At 42.7% G+C, this 21,417-nt stretch overlaps 1 protein-coding gene across 3 annotated transcripts in view; it reads left to right on the top strand.

Moving 5' to 3' along the window:
- Positions 1-21,417, top strand: part of CNTNAP2 (contactin associated protein 2) — a 2,955,022-nt gene that overhangs the window by 2,667,645 nt on the left and 265,960 nt on the right. For all 3 annotated transcript variants that reach the window (XM_063922438.1, XM_063922437.1, XM_063922439.1), the window contains exon 16: positions 20,398-20,568. In XM_063922438.1, coding sequence (XP_063778508.1) covers positions 20,398-20,568 — 171 coding nt within the window. The remainder of the gene's footprint in view (positions 1-20,397; positions 20,569-21,417) is intronic.

Below are 21,417 nucleotides of genomic sequence, written 5' to 3'. Positions count from 1 at the left end.
CCCATGGCATCAGCTATACATGTCAAAATAAACCAACATATAACTGATATATTGATATTGCTCTGCTGATTAATTAGTGCGGAGCGTGAATTTTTATTCCTGAATTTACAGAGATATGGAGGTACTCAGCATTTATGGCTACATATTTCTTTTTATTTTAGTCTTATTTGTTTTTTTCAACATCAGTTTTCTGAGATTCAGTCACACTGAATTGGCAGGTGCAATAAATTACAGCACTAACAGTATATGCATACACAACAAATACATTTGTGGTTTCCAAATAGTAGATTTTAACTGATTTGTAATTCACTTGAACATCCTAAGGGATATAGTTATACTTTTGTCTAGTATTAGATATGTGAGTGTCTGTTTATTATTTATAGCAGAAATCCCTCATAAACGTTTTTTCAAGTTTGCATCTGATAGTCATTGTTCTTTAGCCATCTACATTATTATCTCTTTTTCAGTGTATATCTGGATGGAAATCAAATATGGCTGATAAAGAGGCACAGTTCTTGCGATGTCATGTGATCAGAGTGTGCAGAGTAGACACAAAATATATTATCTGGCTACAGACACATTCAGTCTGCTACCCAGACAAAGACTCTCAGATGGTCAGCTTGTCATGTGTGCAACAGAAGTAGCTAATGAGAACAGGAGGGACCTATTCATAGCGCTTATTGTCTAAAGAGAAGGGGGGAGACAAATGGAAGACATAAGGAGAGAGCCAATGTAAGGGGAGCTAAAGGCAGGAAGCAGAAGTTGAGTGGTGAAATAATATGCTTTTATGAACAGGTGGGTTTCAGCACCCACTTGAAGCACTGCATAATGGTGAACAGTCTGAATGAGGGAGATCATAGTGAGATGTAGTAACCAGAGGGGAGGAAAGGCAACAGTCATTGGCCTACCGGAGAGAGCAGGAATGAGTGTATATGGAGATATAGGGAGCAGTGCAGTTGGAGAGGGCTTTGTACGTGATGGTGAGGAGTTTGAAAAGGATTCTGTAGGGGAAGATGAGCCAGTGACTAGCACACTGAAGACCCAAATCAAAGGAAAATGTATCAAGCAGCACTTTACTGTAAAGCTTAGTCCTTTTAGTATACCACATTTTCCTATAGGTTTGCTGCTTTAATACTGTATATTCGTAATATGCATTGTGACTACATTCATCTTAACAATTTTGGGGGATCTTAGTCTATTGTTTTCTCTGGATCAGGTAGAAAAAATTATTTTGGTTTAGCAAGCTCTAAAATTGTTTGTATACTGGAATGTTACTAGGAGTGAACTATCTTTGCCTCATGCACAGTGGCACCTGTATTTGGCTTACAGGGTGTTTGTAATACACCCACAATCAGTCCGATGCATCCTCCTCAGCTTCTTGGTCCTGACCCCTCTGTTGGGGGCAGAAGGCCAGGGTCCTCTAGTGACTTCACATTTTAAAGGTACAGTATTCTGAGTACTCTGAACCAGTTAGTTTTTGTTAAATTGTCTGTAGATCTTTTTTTTTTATTAGTCTACTGATAAACAATATGCTTCCCATGAACTCTCCATTAATTACTTTTAACAACATGGTTGTGCACGTGATCTTCTGTTTTGAAGATCATAACAATACATATGAATTATTTACAGTGATACTGTTTTTATCATTCATGCTTGTATCTATTCGTACACAGGGGGTCATTCCGAGTTGTTCGCTCGTTATTTTTTTCTCGCAACGGAGCGATTAGTCGCTAATGCGCATGCGCAATGTCCGCACTGCGACTGCGCCAAGTAAATTTGCTATGCAGTTAGGAATGTTACTCATGGCATTACGAGGTTTTTTCTTCGTTCTGGTGATCGGAGTGTGATTGACAGGAAGTGGGTGTTTCTGGGCGGAAACTGGCCGTTTTACGGGTGTGTGCGGAAAAACGCTACCGTTTCTGGGGAAAACGCGGGAGTGGCTGGAGAAACGGAGGAGTGTCTGGGCGAACGCTGGGTGTGTTTGTGATGTCAAACCAGGAACGAAACTGACTGAACTGATCGCAGTTGCCGAGTAAGTCTGGAGCTACTCAGAAACTGCTAAGAAGTGTCTATTCGCAATTCTGCTAATCTTTCGTTCGCAATTTTGATAAGCTAAGATTCACTCCCAGTAGGCGGCGGCTTAGCGTGTGCGAGCGAACAACTCGGAATGACCCCCACAGACTGCTAAGAAGGTTTAGCAAGAGTGGCACAAACATGCTTGATTCTATATAATTGTGACAATCATTTAAATGGACAAACACTGGAGGGGCGACTCCAAACCTCATATTCTTATATTCTTTTGACAAGGGTAAACTGGGGCATTGGAGTAACAGGGCTAAATGCCAAGGTTCTACGTGCCCTCAGCATGTGCCGCTAGGAGAGGAACTTGAGGGGATTGTTCAGTACATTTTAGGATGTTGTAATCTGCAAAAATAAATACTCTGGTGGTTATTTAGTAACATTTCATTTGGTTGTAAATGCACACTAATCCATAGCAACCAATCAGATACTTAGTTTAATAATCTAGCCTGCACTAGACAGATAAAAGATAATTGCTTGGTGGAATTTCTGAATAACAATCACTGCCTTCTGTTTCCGCCTCAAAATAATTATGACACAAGATAATTAGGCATTGAATACATGGTGTACTATAACTTAAAGTAAAAGCATTTCTAATGCAGAGAACGCAATAATGATTTGCCCAACTATTTAATAGTGCATGTGACTGTCACCCATGCAATACCAATTATATTGAAGCGTAAAAGGTGTCCTGAGTATTCTGAACCAATTACTTCCTATAACGATTGCTTGCAGATCAAAATAAAAAAAAATATTTAGTGTCATACAGATTTGCAAACAATGACCATGGGATGTAAAAGGAAGCTAATTATTTCAGAATACTCAGAACTCAATTGTCATTCCATGGCCTTCCCATAAAATACATTTAGGTCTGTTGGCTCTATGGCTTTGAATTGTTAAATGTTTGAATATATACTTTTCTGTTTAAAAAAACATATGAATACATATAGTATGAATGGCTTATGGTGAGGTTTTTTAGGTGAAGAATGGGATTCTTCAGTAATGCACTGAACGAAATGTCTCTAGCTCTGAAGAATATTTTATACCGCTAAAGTCAGACCATAAAACACAACAGAGAATAATTGTATATTATGTGATACCTGGTGCTCAGATTCCTGCCCAGCACAAGAACTCTTTGTTTGCATTTCAGCATATAAGACCGTGGACATGGTAAAAGAAGAGAGTTTATGAAAAGTAGCAGCAATCTGTTTTGTATAATGCATTTTGAAAAGCTGATCTTGAATTATAATAGAGTAGGGCCATGAAATAAATCTGAATAAATACTGATGTACAATTTAATATTGTGCACAATGAACATTATTTTCCTATAAGTGAAAGCAAACCTTCTGCATAGGAATTGCTATGTAGTCTATTTGTTATTAAATACACATACTCAATTCTCTTTATGGTGTAAAGTGGTCTAAATGCACATGTCCTAAAAGTTGTATGTCTAACAACTAAAGCATTTATGCCAGGCATGTCCAAACTGCGGCCCTCTAGCTGTTGAGAAACTACACATCCCAGCATGCCCTGACACAGTTTTGCTGTCAGAGAATGCTAAAGCTGTGTCAGGGCATGCTGGGATGTGTAGTTTCTTAACAGCTGGAAGGCCGCAGTTTGGAAATGCCTGATTTATGCTGTATACTGTAGCTAACACATGTTTAAAGGGTATAGGGGAGATTTTGCCTATACCAGTGGTTCTCAAACTGTGTGCCGTGGCACCCTGGGGTGCCTCAGGACACTTGCAGGGGTGCCCTGGATTGGTGGTCAAGGAGAAATTCAAATTATTTATGGTCAATGTAATAGGCAAAACCAGTGCTAGTGGCTGTCAATCATAAAATATGTGGGCAAACATTATCAAATCTTGTCCTTCCCCACACAATTGACACTAAGGATGATTTATAAACACAATTTACTTAATTTAATGCTTCTTTTTAAGTTCCTCAATAAGAAACTGTTGGCCCTGGGGTGCCGTGAAAAAAATTCTGATGCTCTAGGGCTCCGTGATTCAAAAATGTTTGGGAACCACTGGCCTATACTCTTAATTAAAGGAGCATTGGAAAGTTCCCCCTCTCAATGAACTGCAAGTACTATCATCTTTTTAATTGCAAAACTTGTACAATGTTCTAAAACATACACACAACATTAAATCTTTCATACTGTTCATTAATGCTCAGAAATACAGGCCTGCCAACTGGGAAGCAGAATTAACATATAAGAAAAACAATTAGGAAAGACCTGTGTACAATACATGGGTTACATTAACACCAGTATTTTTGCTGCTTAATAATGGTGATGAATACAAAGCAGATCCTCATTCTACTAGTTAGCAGTATACAAAACCAGTGGCGGTTTCAGGTGATGGCTACCAGGGTGGGCGCCCGGGGTGATGCGGCCTGAGGACGCAGATGCAGTCACCCTGCCAGCACCATCAGAATTGCGTGAGCCTGCCCACTGTCCGCACTGCACTAGACGCCTCCCGCTGCCCAACCCCCAATGCTCACACCCCACCCACCTCTGACCGTTTCCTGCTACTCACGCTGGGTGCAAGTGAGGTAAGAAATGGTCGGAAGCCTGAGGACCTATTGCCACAGCTAGATGGTGAGTGACGGGGACACAGGCAGCGAGGCAGATGGCACACACACACATACACACACACTCACACTCTCTCTCTATAAAGGGGCTCTACCTGGCACAATGTGTATAAGAGGCTCTACCGGACGCAATGTGTATAAAGGGCTCTACCTGGTGCAATGTATATGAGTCTCTGCATGGCGTAACATGTATAAGGGGCTCTACCTGGTGTAATATCTGTAAGGGTCTCTACTTGGCGTAACATGTATAAAAGGGTCTCTACCTGGCGTTACAAGCATAAAAGAGTCTCTACCGGGCATTATGTGTATAAAAGGGGCTCTACCTGGAGTGACCTGTATAAAAGGGGCTCTACCTGGTATAATGTGTATAAAAGGTGCTTTACCTGTCGTTACGTGCATAAAAAGGGCTCTACCTGGTGTAACATTTATAAAAGGGGCTCTACCAGGAGTTATGTGCATAAAAGGGGCTCTACCTGACGCAATGAGTATATAGGGGCTGCTCTGTTGTGGTGTAATGCATGTAAGGGTCTCTAACATGGTGGCATGTGTATAAGGGGTGCAGTCTATTATGACTATTCTGTGACCAAACCCCTTCCCCATGAAGAAAGATCCCTATATTTTTTATGCGCTCCTTTGGGTAGCTAGGGCTGTATAAAAATGTTGCAATCCAGTGTCACTGACTTATATACTGTATTGTATAAAGAGGCAGTTGATTAGGATAAAGTGCAGCTGCTTAAAATCAAATGTCCCACATGTGTAATATAGATCCACATGCATAAACTCTCAAAAAGATTGAGGAAAGCCGTCGGCTAATGGTCAAGTAATGGTAATGCAATTGTTAAGTCAATATACTGTGGGTATGTCCAATATTAGACATAATGTGCTCAGCAGCTTACAACTGGAGAGTCCATCTGTCAGTCTCTAGATGACTGACGAATCGATGGCACTGTCTGCTACAGATGTAGCGAGTGAATAAAAGCATTAATGGGAACTTCAATCGGGACACCCACAAAAAAGAATCTCCCACCCAAGAGTGACTGGAGTGTGATCAGGAATATCCTCACCTGTTTTTCCACTAATACAACAGCAGTTTCATTGGAGGAGTTGATTACTGGAACCTGGGATAGCCTGTGTAAGACCTAATTAACCAATTAAAGACATCAAGTGATTAACATACACCAGTAATTATGATCAAACAAATATAGCTATCATAAACATCAACTGAAAAGCATAATTACAGATAAATAAATGAAACGCCACGTCATGCCGCATTCTTTTACCCGGGTTGCGTTTGCATCTAGGGCAAAGACTTGAGGGGACAAATATATATATTTATTTTATGCTCTATTCAGACTGCTTGTAGTTTTGTCTACATATTGAATCCTGCATACAGTATACAGATAATAGCAATGATGATATAGATATACTTTGACAGTTGATTAAATAATATCAAATGTCTGTCCTAATGAGCAGAGACAGAAATGTGTACTTCTGTATTTGATGAATTACATGTGATACAATTATTCTTTCCACACTTACAGCAGCCTTTCAATCTAGTAGGCAGTCAATTCCTACACTCTGTAACTGCAATGCTTTTAGGTACTGGTGTACCTAAAAAATACTAGGTGCCAACGAAGTCCTTATAACTGTCAATAAAAATTAAACTAAAAATATCAAGACAAATAAACAAAACAAGAACAACTAATATGATAAAATGACACAGGGGTGCTGTCTGTGGCTTGATGCCTGAGAACAAATTAATTTTATCTTGTTATAACAGATTTTGGATCAAGGGACTTAGGTGGTCATTCCGAGTTGATCGCTCGCTAGCAGTTTTTAGCAGCCGTGCAAACGCTATGCTGCCGCCCACTGGGAGTGTATTTTAGCTTAGCAGAAGTGCGAACGAAGGGATCGCAGAGCAGCTACAAAATAATTTAGTGCAGTTTCTGAGCAGCTTCAAACCTACTCAGTGCTTGCGATCACTTCAGACCATTCAGTTCCTGATTTGACATCACAAACACGCCCCGCGGTTGCCCTCCGTTCGCCCAGCCACGCCTGCGTTTTTCCTGGAACGCCTGCGTTTTTATGAACACTCCCTGAAAACAGTCAGTTGACACCAGAAACGCCTTCTTCCTGTCAATCACTCTGCGGCTGCCTGTGCGACTGAAAAGCATCGCTAGACCCTGTGTAAAACTACATTGTTCATTGTAATAGTACACCGCACGTGTGCATTGCACCACATACGCATGCGCAGAAGTGCCTTTTTTTGCCTCATCGCTGCACAGCGAACGAATGCAGCTAGCGAACAACTCGGAATGACCCCCTTAGGGCCTAATTCAGCTTGAGTTGTACTTTTGCTAAACAGCAATGTGCTCGCATCTTAAGGGTAGCCCCCCGCCGCTCTCCGTTGGGATTTAGATTGCGATCGCGTTCAGTTTCAATTTAAGTCCTCATGCATGAGCGCAGCGACATGCACGCATGCGCAGAATGGTGGAAATTGCGAATAGCGATTTATGCACTTCAGTGTTCACTACTGAATTAGGCCCATTGTATAGATTTCTCGATCAGAATATAGTAGAACAATTGCGTAATGTCTTTAAAGCAAACATGGGTCTTCCATGGTTTATGTATCACTACTGGATGTGGTCAGGATCTCAGCAGACAGGATCCTGAGAGAATACCGACGGATCACATTGGTAAGTACATAGGTTTGGGTTAGTTACTAAGGGTAGGGTTAGGGTCGGTCTGTGTGGGCGTTAGGATTAGACTGCCGGGGGTGGAGGGTTAGAGTTAGGCTGTGGGAGGTGACAGTTAGGGTTAGGCTGTGGGAGGGGTGGGTTAGGTTTAGCACTAGGGAAGGGTTATTATTATTATCCTTTATTTATATCGCACCACAAGGGATCCGCAGTACTCAATTACAGAGTACATAAATCAAAAATAAAAACGGGGCAATATTGACTTACTGTTGAAGACAATATAGGACAATGACAGGGTAAATAACACTGACATAAGAATCAGAGTGGCAGAAAACCGCGAAATTAGGTGCCGTCGAGTATAGTTTACGCGCTGAAGTGCATAAATCGCTATTCGCAATTTCAACACATAAGGGTTGAGGGGTTAGGGTTAGGCAGTGGGGGGTGTTAGGGTTAGACAGTGGAGGGTAGGTCATTAAAGTTAGGCAGCAGGAGGGGATGGTTAGGGCTAGGCTGTGGGAAGGGTGGTTTAGGGTTAGAGGTAGGGGTAGACGTAGGGTTAAAATACTTACCAGGATCCATCTGGATTTTGACTATTGGGATGCTGCCGTCAGGATTCTGCCAGTCAGGATAGTGACTGCCGGGATTTAGATACCAAAAACATCGCTACTGCTGTATTTTGATTGAAGCATTTCTTTCATGAAAGTGCAAGTATCTGCTGCTCCATTGAAGATAGTTATCAAAGCTCCTGGAAAGCTCCATCTGAAATTAAGCATAGAAATGATTACTACAGCCATCTGGCTCAGGAGCTTCCTCTTTAGGAAAAGCCATTATTGCTGTATGGACTTCCTCTTCTACCCAATTAGTATTAAAGGCATTTTCATTTATGGGGCTAAGATTAGGAAATTTAGATAGCCTTCCAATGTAGGTGTGGGGGTGTTAAATCCTCAAAATATTTAAATTATAAATTATAATTCTTTAAATTATAATGACAGAATAATAGTCCACACGCACATAAACAATATGGGTCAGAAATTTTTGTACATTGCGCCGATCCTAATTCTTCCACTATGTCATATCTAGCAATCTTCTCGCCCTGTTGCTAGACACATAGCATTTATGAATCTGACAAAAAAAGCTATTTCTGCATCTGTAACAGCAATAGGGCTTTAAAATCCTCTCTAACCTTAGACAAATCTTTGAGGAGAAATAAATTGTGTGGAGAGTTTATGGATTTCTCTGTGTGTGTGAAAACTTATCTTCTAGATCTCTTTGCTGTTGCATATTAGCTCTTCTGAGTCTAGCTGATGTCTCTATTGCAGTACCTCTGAGGACTGCTTTATGCGAGCACCAAGGGCCAAATGTAATAGAGTGAGAGTTTCAGAAAGTGAGAGATTTGGTAAGGTTTTTCAGTTTTTTTTTAAAGTGGCAATCATTTACACTGCAAAACCAGGTTGATCTTGCTGTGTAAATGATTGCCACTTTAAAAAAAAAACTGTAAAACCTTACCAAATCTCTCACTTTCTGAAACTCTCACTCTTTTACATTTGGCACCAAAAGGTAAAAATAGATGTGTCCTCTGGTCTGTTTGTCACCAGGTACAGTTCAGCTGAAGACAACAGATAATTAACATTCTCGAAAGGTCTCATAGACATTTTTCTGAAACATAAGTTCCACTCCATAATAGTTAAGCATGGTCCCACTATAAGCAAGGAAGATAGTAGTCTAATTCAACTGTTGGAGCAGGCCTGGCCAACCTGTGGCTCTCCAGATGTTGTGAAACTACACATACCAGCATGCCCTGCCACATTTTTAGCATTCCTTAATAGCAAAACTGTGGCAAAGCATGATGGGACTTGTAGTTTTACAACAGCTGGAGAGCCACAGGTTGGCCAGGCCTGTGTTGGAGGAACAGTTATCAGCTAAAGCAAGTTCTTTTCTAGAATATGTTACCAGAAAGAGTGCAGTGGGAGAAGTACAGGGAGCCATGCTGCACGTGCCCCCCTCCAATTCTTAATACACCCCTTCTTGGCCCCTTCCTTAGGGGATAGTAAAACTACACTGGAAAATCTGTATAAAATTATCAGCTGTGTTGGAAACCCCCATTTTTAGGGGAAAAGTTGCAAGAATCACTTCTGTTTTAGTTAGTAGTATAAAGCCATATCAAACTGTAATTAGGCTCTATACAAGTGGCTGATGTGTTTCATTTGCTGGCTGTCGGGATCCCTGCGATCGGGATACCGACACCAGAATCCTGATAGCCAACAGCCAGAATACCGGCACAACACTCATGGGTTTCCACGACATCCAGACAGTGGTAATAGATCCTGTGGCGAGCACAGCGAGCTACCGAGCCCGCAGTATGACGAGCATAGCGAGCCCACAAGGGGACTCATACCGCTCGCCCCGCTGGCAGCATTCTGGCTGGTGGGATGCCGTCCACCGGCAAATCATATGTAAACCACTGAATAAGCACAAAATTTGACTGCATATATTGTAACTTTGTAAGAGATTCAAGCGTGACTTTATAGTTATCCTGGTTTGCTTCTGTAGTGTTTCTCCTGGATACATAAAGCCTCATGTTTGGTTGTGTTCTCCGGGGAGAATGTTGATATGGTTTTTCAAACCAATGGGGTCTATGTGCTAAGCTTGGAGAGAAATAAAGTGGACAAAGATAAAGTACCTGCCATTTTTCAAGCATAGGGGCAGATGTATTAACCTGGAGCAGGGATAAAGATGTGATAAAGCAGTGATAAACGCAAGGTGATAACACACCAGCCAGTCATTCTGAATTAGAAAAATGACAGGCTGACTGGCTGGTGCATTATCACCTTCCGTTTATCACTGCTTTATAACTTTTTATCCAGGTTTAATACATCTACCCCATAGCTTGTTGTAACATGTCAGTTAGAAGCTGATTGGCTGATACTTTATATCCTTCCACTTTATCTCTCTCCAAGGATTAGTACACAGACCCTTAAGCTTGTTCACTGATCAATCCTTTTCCTTCTCCTCTAAAGTCATCAAAACTTTAGTCTCCATCCTCAAACTCAGCTAGGCTGTGGGCTTTAGATGAAATGACTGATCCGTAAAAGAAAAGTATCAGTGTGAGGGTCCAGATTATGCCCCAGTATCTCTCCAACGTGTCCCTGAGCAAATAGCACACACAGAGATGGAGCTTTCTTCCACAATCTCCTCAGCATGTGGAATAAATGGAGCAGCATCAAGTTCTGTCTCCAGCGAGTACTGCTGTGCCACTATGCCACACACCCCTGTGAGAAATAAAGTGGAGCAGTTGCCCATATAGTAGCAACCAATAAGCTTCCAGCTAACATTTATCTAGCACTCTATAAAATAACAGTTAGAAGGTGATTAGTTGCTGTAGGAATCTTCTCCACTTTATCTCTCTTCTTTTTGTCTACTATACTGTTACATCATGAGGACAGTGCACTGAAACGTTGATGGAATGTATGTATAAAGATTGATTAATACATTTATTACAAAATCCTCTGAATGCCGTCCCATCGTTTGAAAGGGATGTAGTTGGAATCCCAGACGTCGGAATCCCGACGGTCAAAATACTGATGCCGGAATCCCGACTGCCAGAATGCCGGCAGCGCCTCCACAGCTATTCCCACTCCTGGGTGTCCACGACACCCATGGAGCGGGAATAGAATCTGTGGCGAGCAAAGCGAGCCACCGAGCCCGCAGCATGGTGAGTGTAGTGAGCCCCCAAGGGTCTTCATTCCGCTCACCCCCCCTGCTGGCATTCTGATGGTTGGGATTTCGACATCTGGATTTTGAGCTCCGGGACTCTGACCGCCGGAATTCCGTACCCAATCCGTTTAAAATAGTTTATTCACGTGCTCCCCATGTTGGACTGGATCACCAAGGTATTTATAAAGATTCATTAAATGCCGATACCTATGGATATATGCTTTATCTTTCTTGAAGATTTGATACCTCTCCCACCATAGGTGATATGTAATAGCTTCCGAGATTGCCGGAGGTGCGGGATGCCGGCTGATCTCAGATGTTTTCTTAAAGCGGCAGTAATTTACAAGGCATGGTTTTGCCTTGTAAATGACCGCCGCTTTAAAAAAAGTCTGAGGTCGGCCGGCCTCCCGCACCTCTGGCAGTCTCGGAATCTATTACATTTTGCCTCATGTCCTCTTCTGCAGTTAGCTCATGTAAATTACACAGCCCCATGCTATGCTGTATGACTTCCTGATCTCCAGCATAAAACAGACAGGCAGTTGAGTTGGATCAGATGCAGAAGCTCCTAATGTTTTAAAACTTTTCAAGCAGTGATACCTGCTGTGGTGAGGCGATCATCTCATTATAATATATATAGCAACACATTTAAGTGTCTACCAAAAATTGCATTTAGCGGGTCTGATTTAGATGTAGTTGGAATTGCTATCTCTGCTGCTTCCAGTGATAGCGCTATATGGTGATGCAGCAAAAGGCGTCTATTACAAGCAGTAGTGATCCGACCTGTGTCCTATGACCATCGGAGAGCTTGCAGCAACCATGGTGACGCACAAGCTGCTCCAACGATGGAGATCCCTTGTCTCTTCCCTCTCCCTAAAAGGTGGCAATGTGCCTCCATTTTCTCAAATGAGCCCATTACCACTCCCTCCCTGCCTGCAAAATAGCATTAGGTTATCACTGACAGTTTTCTTTTTAATAATTTTTATTAAAGTTAGTACATATCATAAATGATGGTAGATACATACAGAGAGAACATCAAACAACATTAAAGTACATCAATATCAGATACAAGTATGACTTTGTAAAAGTTACTTCTGGTGGGTTTTTTTCAATGAAAGTAGAAAATCAGAAATAGCGAAAAGAAAATCAGAAAAATATAGGAAGAGGGGGGAGGGAAGGGAATGGGGGAGGGGGTAGATTCAAGAACAGAGAGACCTGGTGGTATTTTCAAATATTTTCATAATGGATAAGGAAATGTCTGGTGGTAAATATGTTAAGTATAATTTCCATTTAGCATGACATTTTGATACTCCATTTTCAATATCATAACAGGCAGATCGCCTGTCAAAATGTAGGTAAGTCAACATCTCGAGTTTCCACATCTCGATAGAGGGTGCAATTTTCGATAGCCATTGTCATAATATTAGTAGTGTAGATAATGTGTTGAGAGAGTAGTCAGTAGATCACTAACAGTTTGATGCCAGAGTGCATGCTACAGATGGAGCTGCGCTCATCTGAGGTGGCTCCATTGCAAACGAGCACTCCCGGCGATCCACCTAGTCACGCCGGGAGTGCACAGAGACGCTCCCATTCAGAGCATCTCTGTCCGGGCGCGCAGTTGGAGACGTTCTCCATTCAAGTGAATGGGGCGCGTCTCTACAGCAGGAGAGCACCCAGGCAGGCTCTCGACGATAGGCAGTGGAGCGACGACTAGCGTGGCTCCATCTGTACATCACAGGACCTGTTTGTGCATGTGCAGAACAGGCCCTGCTCATGCGCAAAGTACCAATAATCAGTACTTCCATGCGCATCCTGTATCACTTTCTACGGGATTTGAATAACCCCCAGCATTAGTAATATCAATTCATCAAATATCATTTCACTTTTGTTAAACAGGAATAATTTACCGGTAATAGGAATCATTTACATTAACAAAATGAAAACCTAATATGATAATAACAGTTGTTCTTGTATTTATATTTACTAGTAATACTGTAATATTATCATGTGCCCCACAACATCATTATGCTTCTGTTATCAGTGGAAAGACCTACTGCATAACATATACGTTTTCTAAGATTTCTAAGATGCGATCAATAAGCAAGCGCCGGATCTGGAATTCGGTGCTCTCCTGAAACATGACATTGATACAGTTATCCCATAATCCTACAACACATGGATTGTTTTATTTCTCCACTCAGAGGGGAGCAGTTAATATTCTATACTTTCCTGTATTAGTTAAACTATATGAGCCATTTGTGTCACATTGTAACCTTGGCTCTGTTATTAGTAGACACTGTAGGATTTTGCTTTATTTGAGACAGAAACAAAAGCCTTTAAAAACAGATTTTAAACTTTTATAAGACTGGAGATGAAAACAAGTCACATCATCCATCTCTGCTTGACTTTATGATAAAGTTTAGGTGATTTAAAGCTTCTGTATTAAATTGATATTTTCTTCCAAGCTAGGTCAACATAAAATACAAATGACATAAAAATGAACTCTGCTTTTATTTCTTTCGCTTCTGCATTTTAGAGGGACAGATGAGAACAGTTAGTTTGCAATGAAATAAAAGATTCTTTGCACACATCATAGGTGCTAAACACAGTCCTTGGATCTGAGTATAGAACGAGTTATAGCAAAGACCTTTTCACGGTAATGTCAACTATAATTCATGCTGCTGGCACCTCCTGATCTGAGTGGTTTGCAAACTGATTTGTTGACTCTATCATATAAAAATCAAACTCCCAAAATTCACAGCAAATGTTTGGCAAACAAAAATGGAATAGCTGGTTTCAAAATGTTTTATTACATTGACCACCTTTAAAGTTTTGCAACAGACTTATATTATCTGTTCCGTTTTTATTTTTTCCAAACACTAATTTTGAAAAGGAAGTTTTCTAAGTACAATATATTAGAGATGAGCGGGTTCGGTTTCTTTGAATCCGAACCCGCACGAACTTCACTTTTTTTTTCACGGGTCCGAGCGACTCGGATCTTCCCGCCTTGCTCGGTTAACCCGAGCGCGCCCGAACGTCATCATGACGCTGTCGGATTCTCGCGAGACTCGGATTCTATATAAGGAGCCGCGCGTCGCCGCCATTTTCACACGTGCATTGAGATTGATAGGGAGAGGACGTGGCTGGCGTCCTCTCCATTAGAATAGATTAGAAGAGAGAGAGAGAGAGAGAGATTGTGCAGACAGAGTTTACCACAGTGACCAGTGCAGTTGTTGTTAAGTTAACTTTTATTTAATATATCCGTTCTCTGCTATATCCGTTCTCTGCCTGAAAAAAACGATACACAGCAGTCACACAGTGTGACTCAGTCTGTGTGCACTCAGCTCAGCCCAGTGTGCTGCACATCAATGTATAAAAGCTTATAATAATTGTGGGGGAGACTGGGGAGCACTGCAGGTTGTTATAGCAGGAGCCAGGAGTACATAATATTATATTAATTTAAAATTAAACAGTGCACACTTTTGCTGCAGGAGTGCCACTGCCAGTGTGACTAGTGGTGACCAGTGCCTGACCACCAGTATAGTAGTATATTGTTGTATACTATCTCTTTATCAACCAGTCTATATTAGCAGCAGACACAGTACAGTGCGGTAGTTCACGGCTGTGGCTACCTCTGTGTCGGCAGTCGGCACTCGGCAGGCAGTCCGTCCATCCATAATTGTATAATTATATACCACCTAACCGTGGTATTTTTTTTTCTTTCTTTATACCGTCGTCATAGTCATACTAGTTGTTACGAGTATACTACTATCTCTTTATCAACCAGTGTACAGTGCGGTAGTTCACGGCTGTGGCTACCTCTGTGTCGGCAGTCGGCAGGCAGTCCGTCCATCCATAATTGTATTATTATAATATATACCACCTAACCGTGGTTTTTTTTTCATTCTTTATACCGTCATAGTGTCATACTAGTTGTTACGAGTATACTACTATCTCTTTATCAACCAGTGTACAGTGCGGTAGTTCACGGCTGTGGCTACCTCTGTGTCGGCAGTCGGCAGGCAGTCCGTCCATCCATAATTGTATTATAATATATACCACCTAACCGTGGTTTTTTTTTCATTCTTTATACCGTCATAGTGTCATACTAGTTGTTACGAGTATACTACTATCTCTTTATCAACCAGTGTACAGTGCGGTAGTTCACGGCTGTGGCTACCTCTGTGTCGGAACTCGGCAGGCAGTCCGTCCATCCATAATTGTATTACAATATATACCACCTAACCGTGGTTTTTTTTTCATTCTTTATACCGTCATAGTCAGTCATACTAGTTGTTACGAGTATACTACTATCTCTTTATCAACCAGTGTACAGTGCGGTAGTTCACGGCTGTGGCTACGTCTGTGTCGGAACTCGGCAGGCAGTCCGTCCATCCATAATTGTATTATTATAATATATACCACCTAACCGTGGTTTTTTTTTCATTCTTTATACCGTCATAGTGTCATACTAGTTGTTACGAGTATACTACTATCTCTTTATCAACCAGTGTACAGTGCGGTAGTTCACGGCTGTGGCTACCTCTGTGTCGGCACTCGGCAGGCAGTCCGTCCATCCATAATTGTATTACAATATATACCACCTAACCGTGGTTTTTTTATACCACCTAACCGTGGCAGTCCGTCCATAATTGTATACTAGTATCCAATCCATCCATCTCCATTGTTTACCTGAGGTGCCTTTTAGTTCTGCCTATAAAATATGGAGAACAAAAAAGTTGAGGTTCCAAAATTAGGGAAAGATCAAGATCCACTTCCACCTCGTGCTGAAGCTGCTGCCACTAGTCATGGCCGAGACGATGAAATGCCAGCAACGTCGTCTGCCAAGGCCGATGCCCAATGTCATAGTACAGAGCATGTCAAATCCAAAACACCAAATATCAGTAAAAAAAGGACTCCAAAACCTAAAATAAAATTGTCGGAGGAGAAGCGTAAACTTGCCAATATGCCATTTACCACACGGAGTGGCAAGGAACGGCTGAGGCCCTGGCCTATGTTCATGGCTAGTGGTTCAGCTTCACATGAGGATGGAAGCACTCAGCCTCTCGCTAGAAAACTGAAAAGACTCAAGCTGGCAAAAGCACCGCAAAGAACTGTGCGTTCTTTGAAATCCCAAATCCACAAGGAGAGTCCAATTGTGTCGTTTGCGATGCCTGACCTTCCCAACACTGGACGTGAAGAGCATGCGCCTTCCACTATTTGCATGCCCCCTGCAAGTGCTGGAAGGAGCACCCGCAGTCCAGTTCCTGATAGTCAGATTGAAGATGTCAGTGTTGAAGTACACCAGGATGAGGAGGATATGGGTGTTGCTGGCGCTGGGGAGGAAATTGACCAGAAGGATTCTGATGGTGAGGTGGTTTGTTTAAGTCAGGCACCCGGGGAGACACCTGTTGTCCGTGGGAGGAATATGGCCGTTGACATGCCAGGTGAAAATACCAAAAAAATCAGCTCTTCGGTGTGGAGGTATTTCACCAGAAATGCGGACAACAGGTGTCAAGCCGTGTGTTCCCTTTGTCAAGCTGTAATAAGTAGGGGTAAGGACGTTAACCACCTCGGAACATCCTCCCTTATACGTCACCTGCAGCGCATTCATAATAAGTCAGTGACAAGTTCAAAAACTTTGGGTGACAGCGGAAGCAGTCCACTGACCAGTAAATCCCTTCCTCTTGTAACCAAGCTCACGCAAACCACCCCACCAACTCCCTCAGTGTCAATTTCCTCCTTCCCCAGGAATGCCAATAGTCCTGCAGGCCATGTCACTGGCAAGTCTGACGAGTCCTCTCCTGCCTGGGATTCCTCCGATGCATCCTTGCGTGTAACGCCTACTGCTGCTGGCGCTGCTGTTGTTGCCGCTGGGAGTCGATGGTCATCCCAGAGGGGAAGTCGTAAGCCCACTTGTACTACTTCCAGTAAGCAATTGACTGTTCAACAGTCCTTTGCGAGGAAGATGAAATATCACAGCAGTCATCCTACTGCAAAGCGGATAACTGAGTCCTTGACAACTATGTTGGTGTTAGACGTGCGTCCGGTATCCGCCGTTAGTTCACAGGGAACTAGACAATTTATTGAGGCAGTGTGCCCCCGTTACCAAATACCATCTAGGTTCCACTTCTCTAGGCAGGCGATACCGAGAATGTACACGGACGTCAGAAAAAGACTCACCAGTGTCCTAAAAAATGCAGTTGTACCCAATGTCCACTTAACCACGGACATGTGGACAAGTGGAGCAGGGCAGGGTCAGGACTATATGACTGTGACAGCCCACTGGGTAGATGTATGGACTCCCGCCGCAAGAACAGCAGCGGCGGCACCAGTAGCAGCATCTCGCAAACGCCAACTCTTTCCTAGGCAGGCTACGCTTTGTATCACCGCTTTCCAGAATACGCACACAGCTGAAAACCTCTTACGGCAACTGAGGAAGATCATCGCGGAATGGCTTACCCCAATTGGACTCTCCTGTGGATTTGTGGCATCGGACAACGCCAGCAATATTGTGTGTGCATTAAATATGGGCAAATTCCAGCACGTCCCATGTTTTGCACATACCTTGAATTTGGTGGTGCAGAATTTTTTAAAAAACGACAGGGGTGTGCAAGAGATGCTGTCGGTGGCCAGAAGAATTGCGGGACACTTTCGGCGTACAGGCACCACGTACAGAAGACTGGAGCACCACCAAAAACTACTGAACCTGCCCTGCCATCATCTGAAGCAAGAAGTGGTAACGAGGTGGAATTCAACCCTCTATATGCTTCAGAGGTTGGAGGAGCAGCAAAAGGCCATTCAAGCCTATACAATTGAGCACGATATAGGAGATGGAATGCACCTGTCTCAAGTGCAGTGGAGAATGATTTCAACGTTGTGCAAGGTTCTGATGCCCTTTGAACTTGCCACACGTGAAGTCAGTTCAGACACTGCCAGCCTGAGTCAGGTCATTCCCCTCATCAGGCTTTTGCAGAAGAAGCTGGAGGCATTGAAGAAGGAGCTAACACGGAGCGATTCCGCTAGGCATGTGGGACTTGTGGATGCAGCCCTTAATTCGCTTAACAAGGATTCACGGGTGGTCAATCTGTTGAAATCAGAGCACTACATTTTGGCCACCGTGCTCGATCCTAGATTTAAAGCCTACCTTGGATCTCTCTTTCCGGCAGACACAGGTCTGCTGGGGTTGAAAGACCTGCTGGTGACAAAATTGTCAAGTCAAGCGGAACGCGACCTGTCAACATCTCCTCCTTCACATTCTCCCGCAACTGGGGGTGCGAGGAAAAGGCTCAGAATTCCGAGCCCACCCGCTGGCGGTGATGCAGGGCAGTCTGGAGCGACTGCTGATGCTGACATCTGGTCCGGACTGAAGGACCTGACAACGATTACGGACATGTCGTCTACTGTCACTGCATATGATTCTCTCAACATTGATAGAATGGTGGAGGATTATATGAGTGACCGCATCCAAGTAGGCACGTCACACAGTCCGTACTTATACTGGCAGGAAAAAGAGGCAATTTGGAGGCCCTTGCACAAACTGGCTTTATTCTACCTAAGTTGCCCTCCCACAAGTGTGTACTCCGAAAGAGTGTTTAGTGCCGCCGCTCACCTTGTCAGCAATCGGCGTACGAGGTTACATCCAGAAAATGTGGAGAAGATGATGTTCATTAAAATGAATTATAATCAATTCCTCCGCGGAGACATTGACCAGCAGCAATTGCCTCCACAAAGTACACAGGGAGCTGAGATGGTGGATTCCAGTGGGGACGAATTGATAATCTGTGAGGAGGGGGATGTACACGGTGATATATCGGAGGGTGAAGATGAGGTGGACATCTTGCCTCTGTAGAGCCAGTTTGTGCAAGGAGAGATTAATTGCTTCTTTTTTGGGGGGGGTCCAAACCAACCCGTCATATCAGTCACAGTCGTGTGGCAGACCCTGTCACTGAAATGATGGGTTGGTTAAAGTGTGCATGTCCTGTTTTGTTTATACAACATAAGGGTGGGTGGGAGGGCCCAAGGATAATTCCATCTTGCACCTCTTTTTTCTTTTCTTTTTCTTTGCATCATGTGCTGATTGGGGAGGGTTTTTTGGAAGGGACATCCTGCGTGACACTGCAGTGCCACTCCTAGATGGGCCCGGTGTTTGTGTCGGCCACTAGGGTCGCTAATCTTACTCACACAGCTACCTCATTGCGCCTCTTTTTTTCTTTGCGTCATGTGCTGTTTGGGGAGGGTTTTTTGGAAGGGACATCCTGCGTGACACTGCAGTGCCACTCCTAGATGTGCCCGGTGTTTGTGTCGGCCACTAGGGTCGCTAATCTTACTCACACAGTCAGCTACCTCATTGCGCCTCTTTTTTTCTTTGCGTCATGTGCTGTTTGGGGAGGGTTTTTTGGAAGGGCCATCCTGCGTGACACTGCAGTGCCACTCCTAGATGGGCCCGGTGTTTGTGTCGGCCACTAGGGTCGCTAATCTTACTCACACAGCTACCTCATTGCGCCTCTTTTTTTCTTTGCGTCATGTGCTGTTTGGGGAGGGTTTTTTGGAAGGGACATCCTGCGTGACACTGCAGTGCCACTCCTAGATGGGCCCGGTGTTTGTGTCGGCCACTAGGGTCGCTTATCTTACTCACACAGCGACCTCGGTGCAAATTTTAGGACTAAAAATAATATTGTGAGGTGTGAGGTATTCAGAATAGACTGAAAATGAGTGTAAATTATGGTTTTTGAGGTTAATAATACTTTGGGATCAAAATGACCCCCAAATTCTATGATTTAAGCTGTTTTTTAGTGTTTTTGGAAAAAAACACCCGAATCCAAAACACACCCGAATCCGACAAAAATAATTCGGTGAGGTTTTGCCAAAACGCGTTCGAACCCAAAACACGGCCGCGGAACCGAACCCAAAACCAAAACACAAAACCCGAAAAATTTCAGGCGCTCATCTCTACAATATATGTCAGAAACGGAATGCGAATCATAGTTATTTTATGGTAGAAATATAGCAGTTCCTTAATCCAATTTTCAAACATCTGCATGTCCACAAAATATTGCCGATATCAAAATGTGCATATTAATCATTTGTGCTGCAAAGACATTGGTAAGTTGAAATGTTAGAATTACAATAAATTAATAGAATTATTAATAACAAAAATGATGAACATTTTGTTTACAAATCGAGGGGTATAAAATAAAATAGGGGTAGACTCCTTTATGTAAAACGTACAACTTGCAAGTAAATGTGTGCTCTGCGGCCAAGCCTTAGCTTCATTGTTCTGTATTTGATTCCTTATTGCTTTTTTCAATTTACAGAAAACTATTGGAATGCAGTCTCCTTTATCGCACCCAATTCCTTCCTCCACTTCCCTACTTTCCAAGGTGAAACCAGTGCTGACATCTCCTTTTACTTCAAGACGTCTGCCCCTGATGGAGTATTTGTAGAAAATAGAGGAAATACAGATTTTATCAAGATAGAATTAAAATGTAAGTTGATTTATTTGCCAGCTGTTGCAAATCATTAAGATACTGGAAGTCATGTGACAACACCAGACCTGCAGCTTTGTACACTCTATGATCAAGGGAGTGTTCAGTGGCTTGTAGTATATTTAGTATTTACGTTGTATGCTACATTATAATATTATTCATTCAGAAAAATCTATTCTGTAAATATTTGTGTTCATAATACAACTGTGGCTAAGGAGTCTGTACAAAGAGCTACAAAAGGCGGCCATGCGGGATGCCTGCCGAACTCAGACTTTGTTTTAAAGGGGCAATCACTTACGAGGCATGATTTTGCACTGTAAGTGATCGCCCCTTTAAAAAAATGTTCAGAGTTCGGCCGGCATCCCGCACGGCCTCCGAACTCGGGCTTCATTACATCCGGCCCCAGATATCTCTTACAGTAGCTCCTGCTTGCCAGCTGCCCACATACCTCTCAACCCCAGTGCCTATGTGACAGTGAAAAGCCACATTCCACAGCCAAAGTACAGGATGAGTATCCCATATCCAAATATTCCGAAATACGGAATATTCTGAAATACGGAATTTTTTGAGCGAGAGTGAGATAGTGAAACCTTTTTTTTTCTGATGGCTCAATGTACACAAACTTTGTTTAATACACAAAGTTATTAAAAATATTGTATTAAATGACCTTCAGGCTGTGTGTATAAGGTGTATATGAAACATAAATGAATTGTGTGAATATACACACACTTTGTTTAATGCACAAAGTTAATAAAAATATTGGCTAAAATTACCTTCAGGCTGTGTGTATAAGGTGTATATGAAACATAAATCCATTCTGTGCTCAGACTTAGGTCCCATCACCATGAT

Source organism: Pseudophryne corroboree, chromosome 5, assembly GCF_028390025.1.
Source record: "Pseudophryne corroboree isolate aPseCor3 chromosome 5, aPseCor3.hap2, whole genome shotgun sequence".
Taxonomy (NCBI): Eukaryota; Metazoa; Chordata; class Amphibia; order Anura; family Myobatrachidae; genus Pseudophryne; species Pseudophryne corroboree.
Note: the sequence above shows the minus strand (reverse complement) of the source record. Positions and strands in the feature narration are given on the sequence as shown.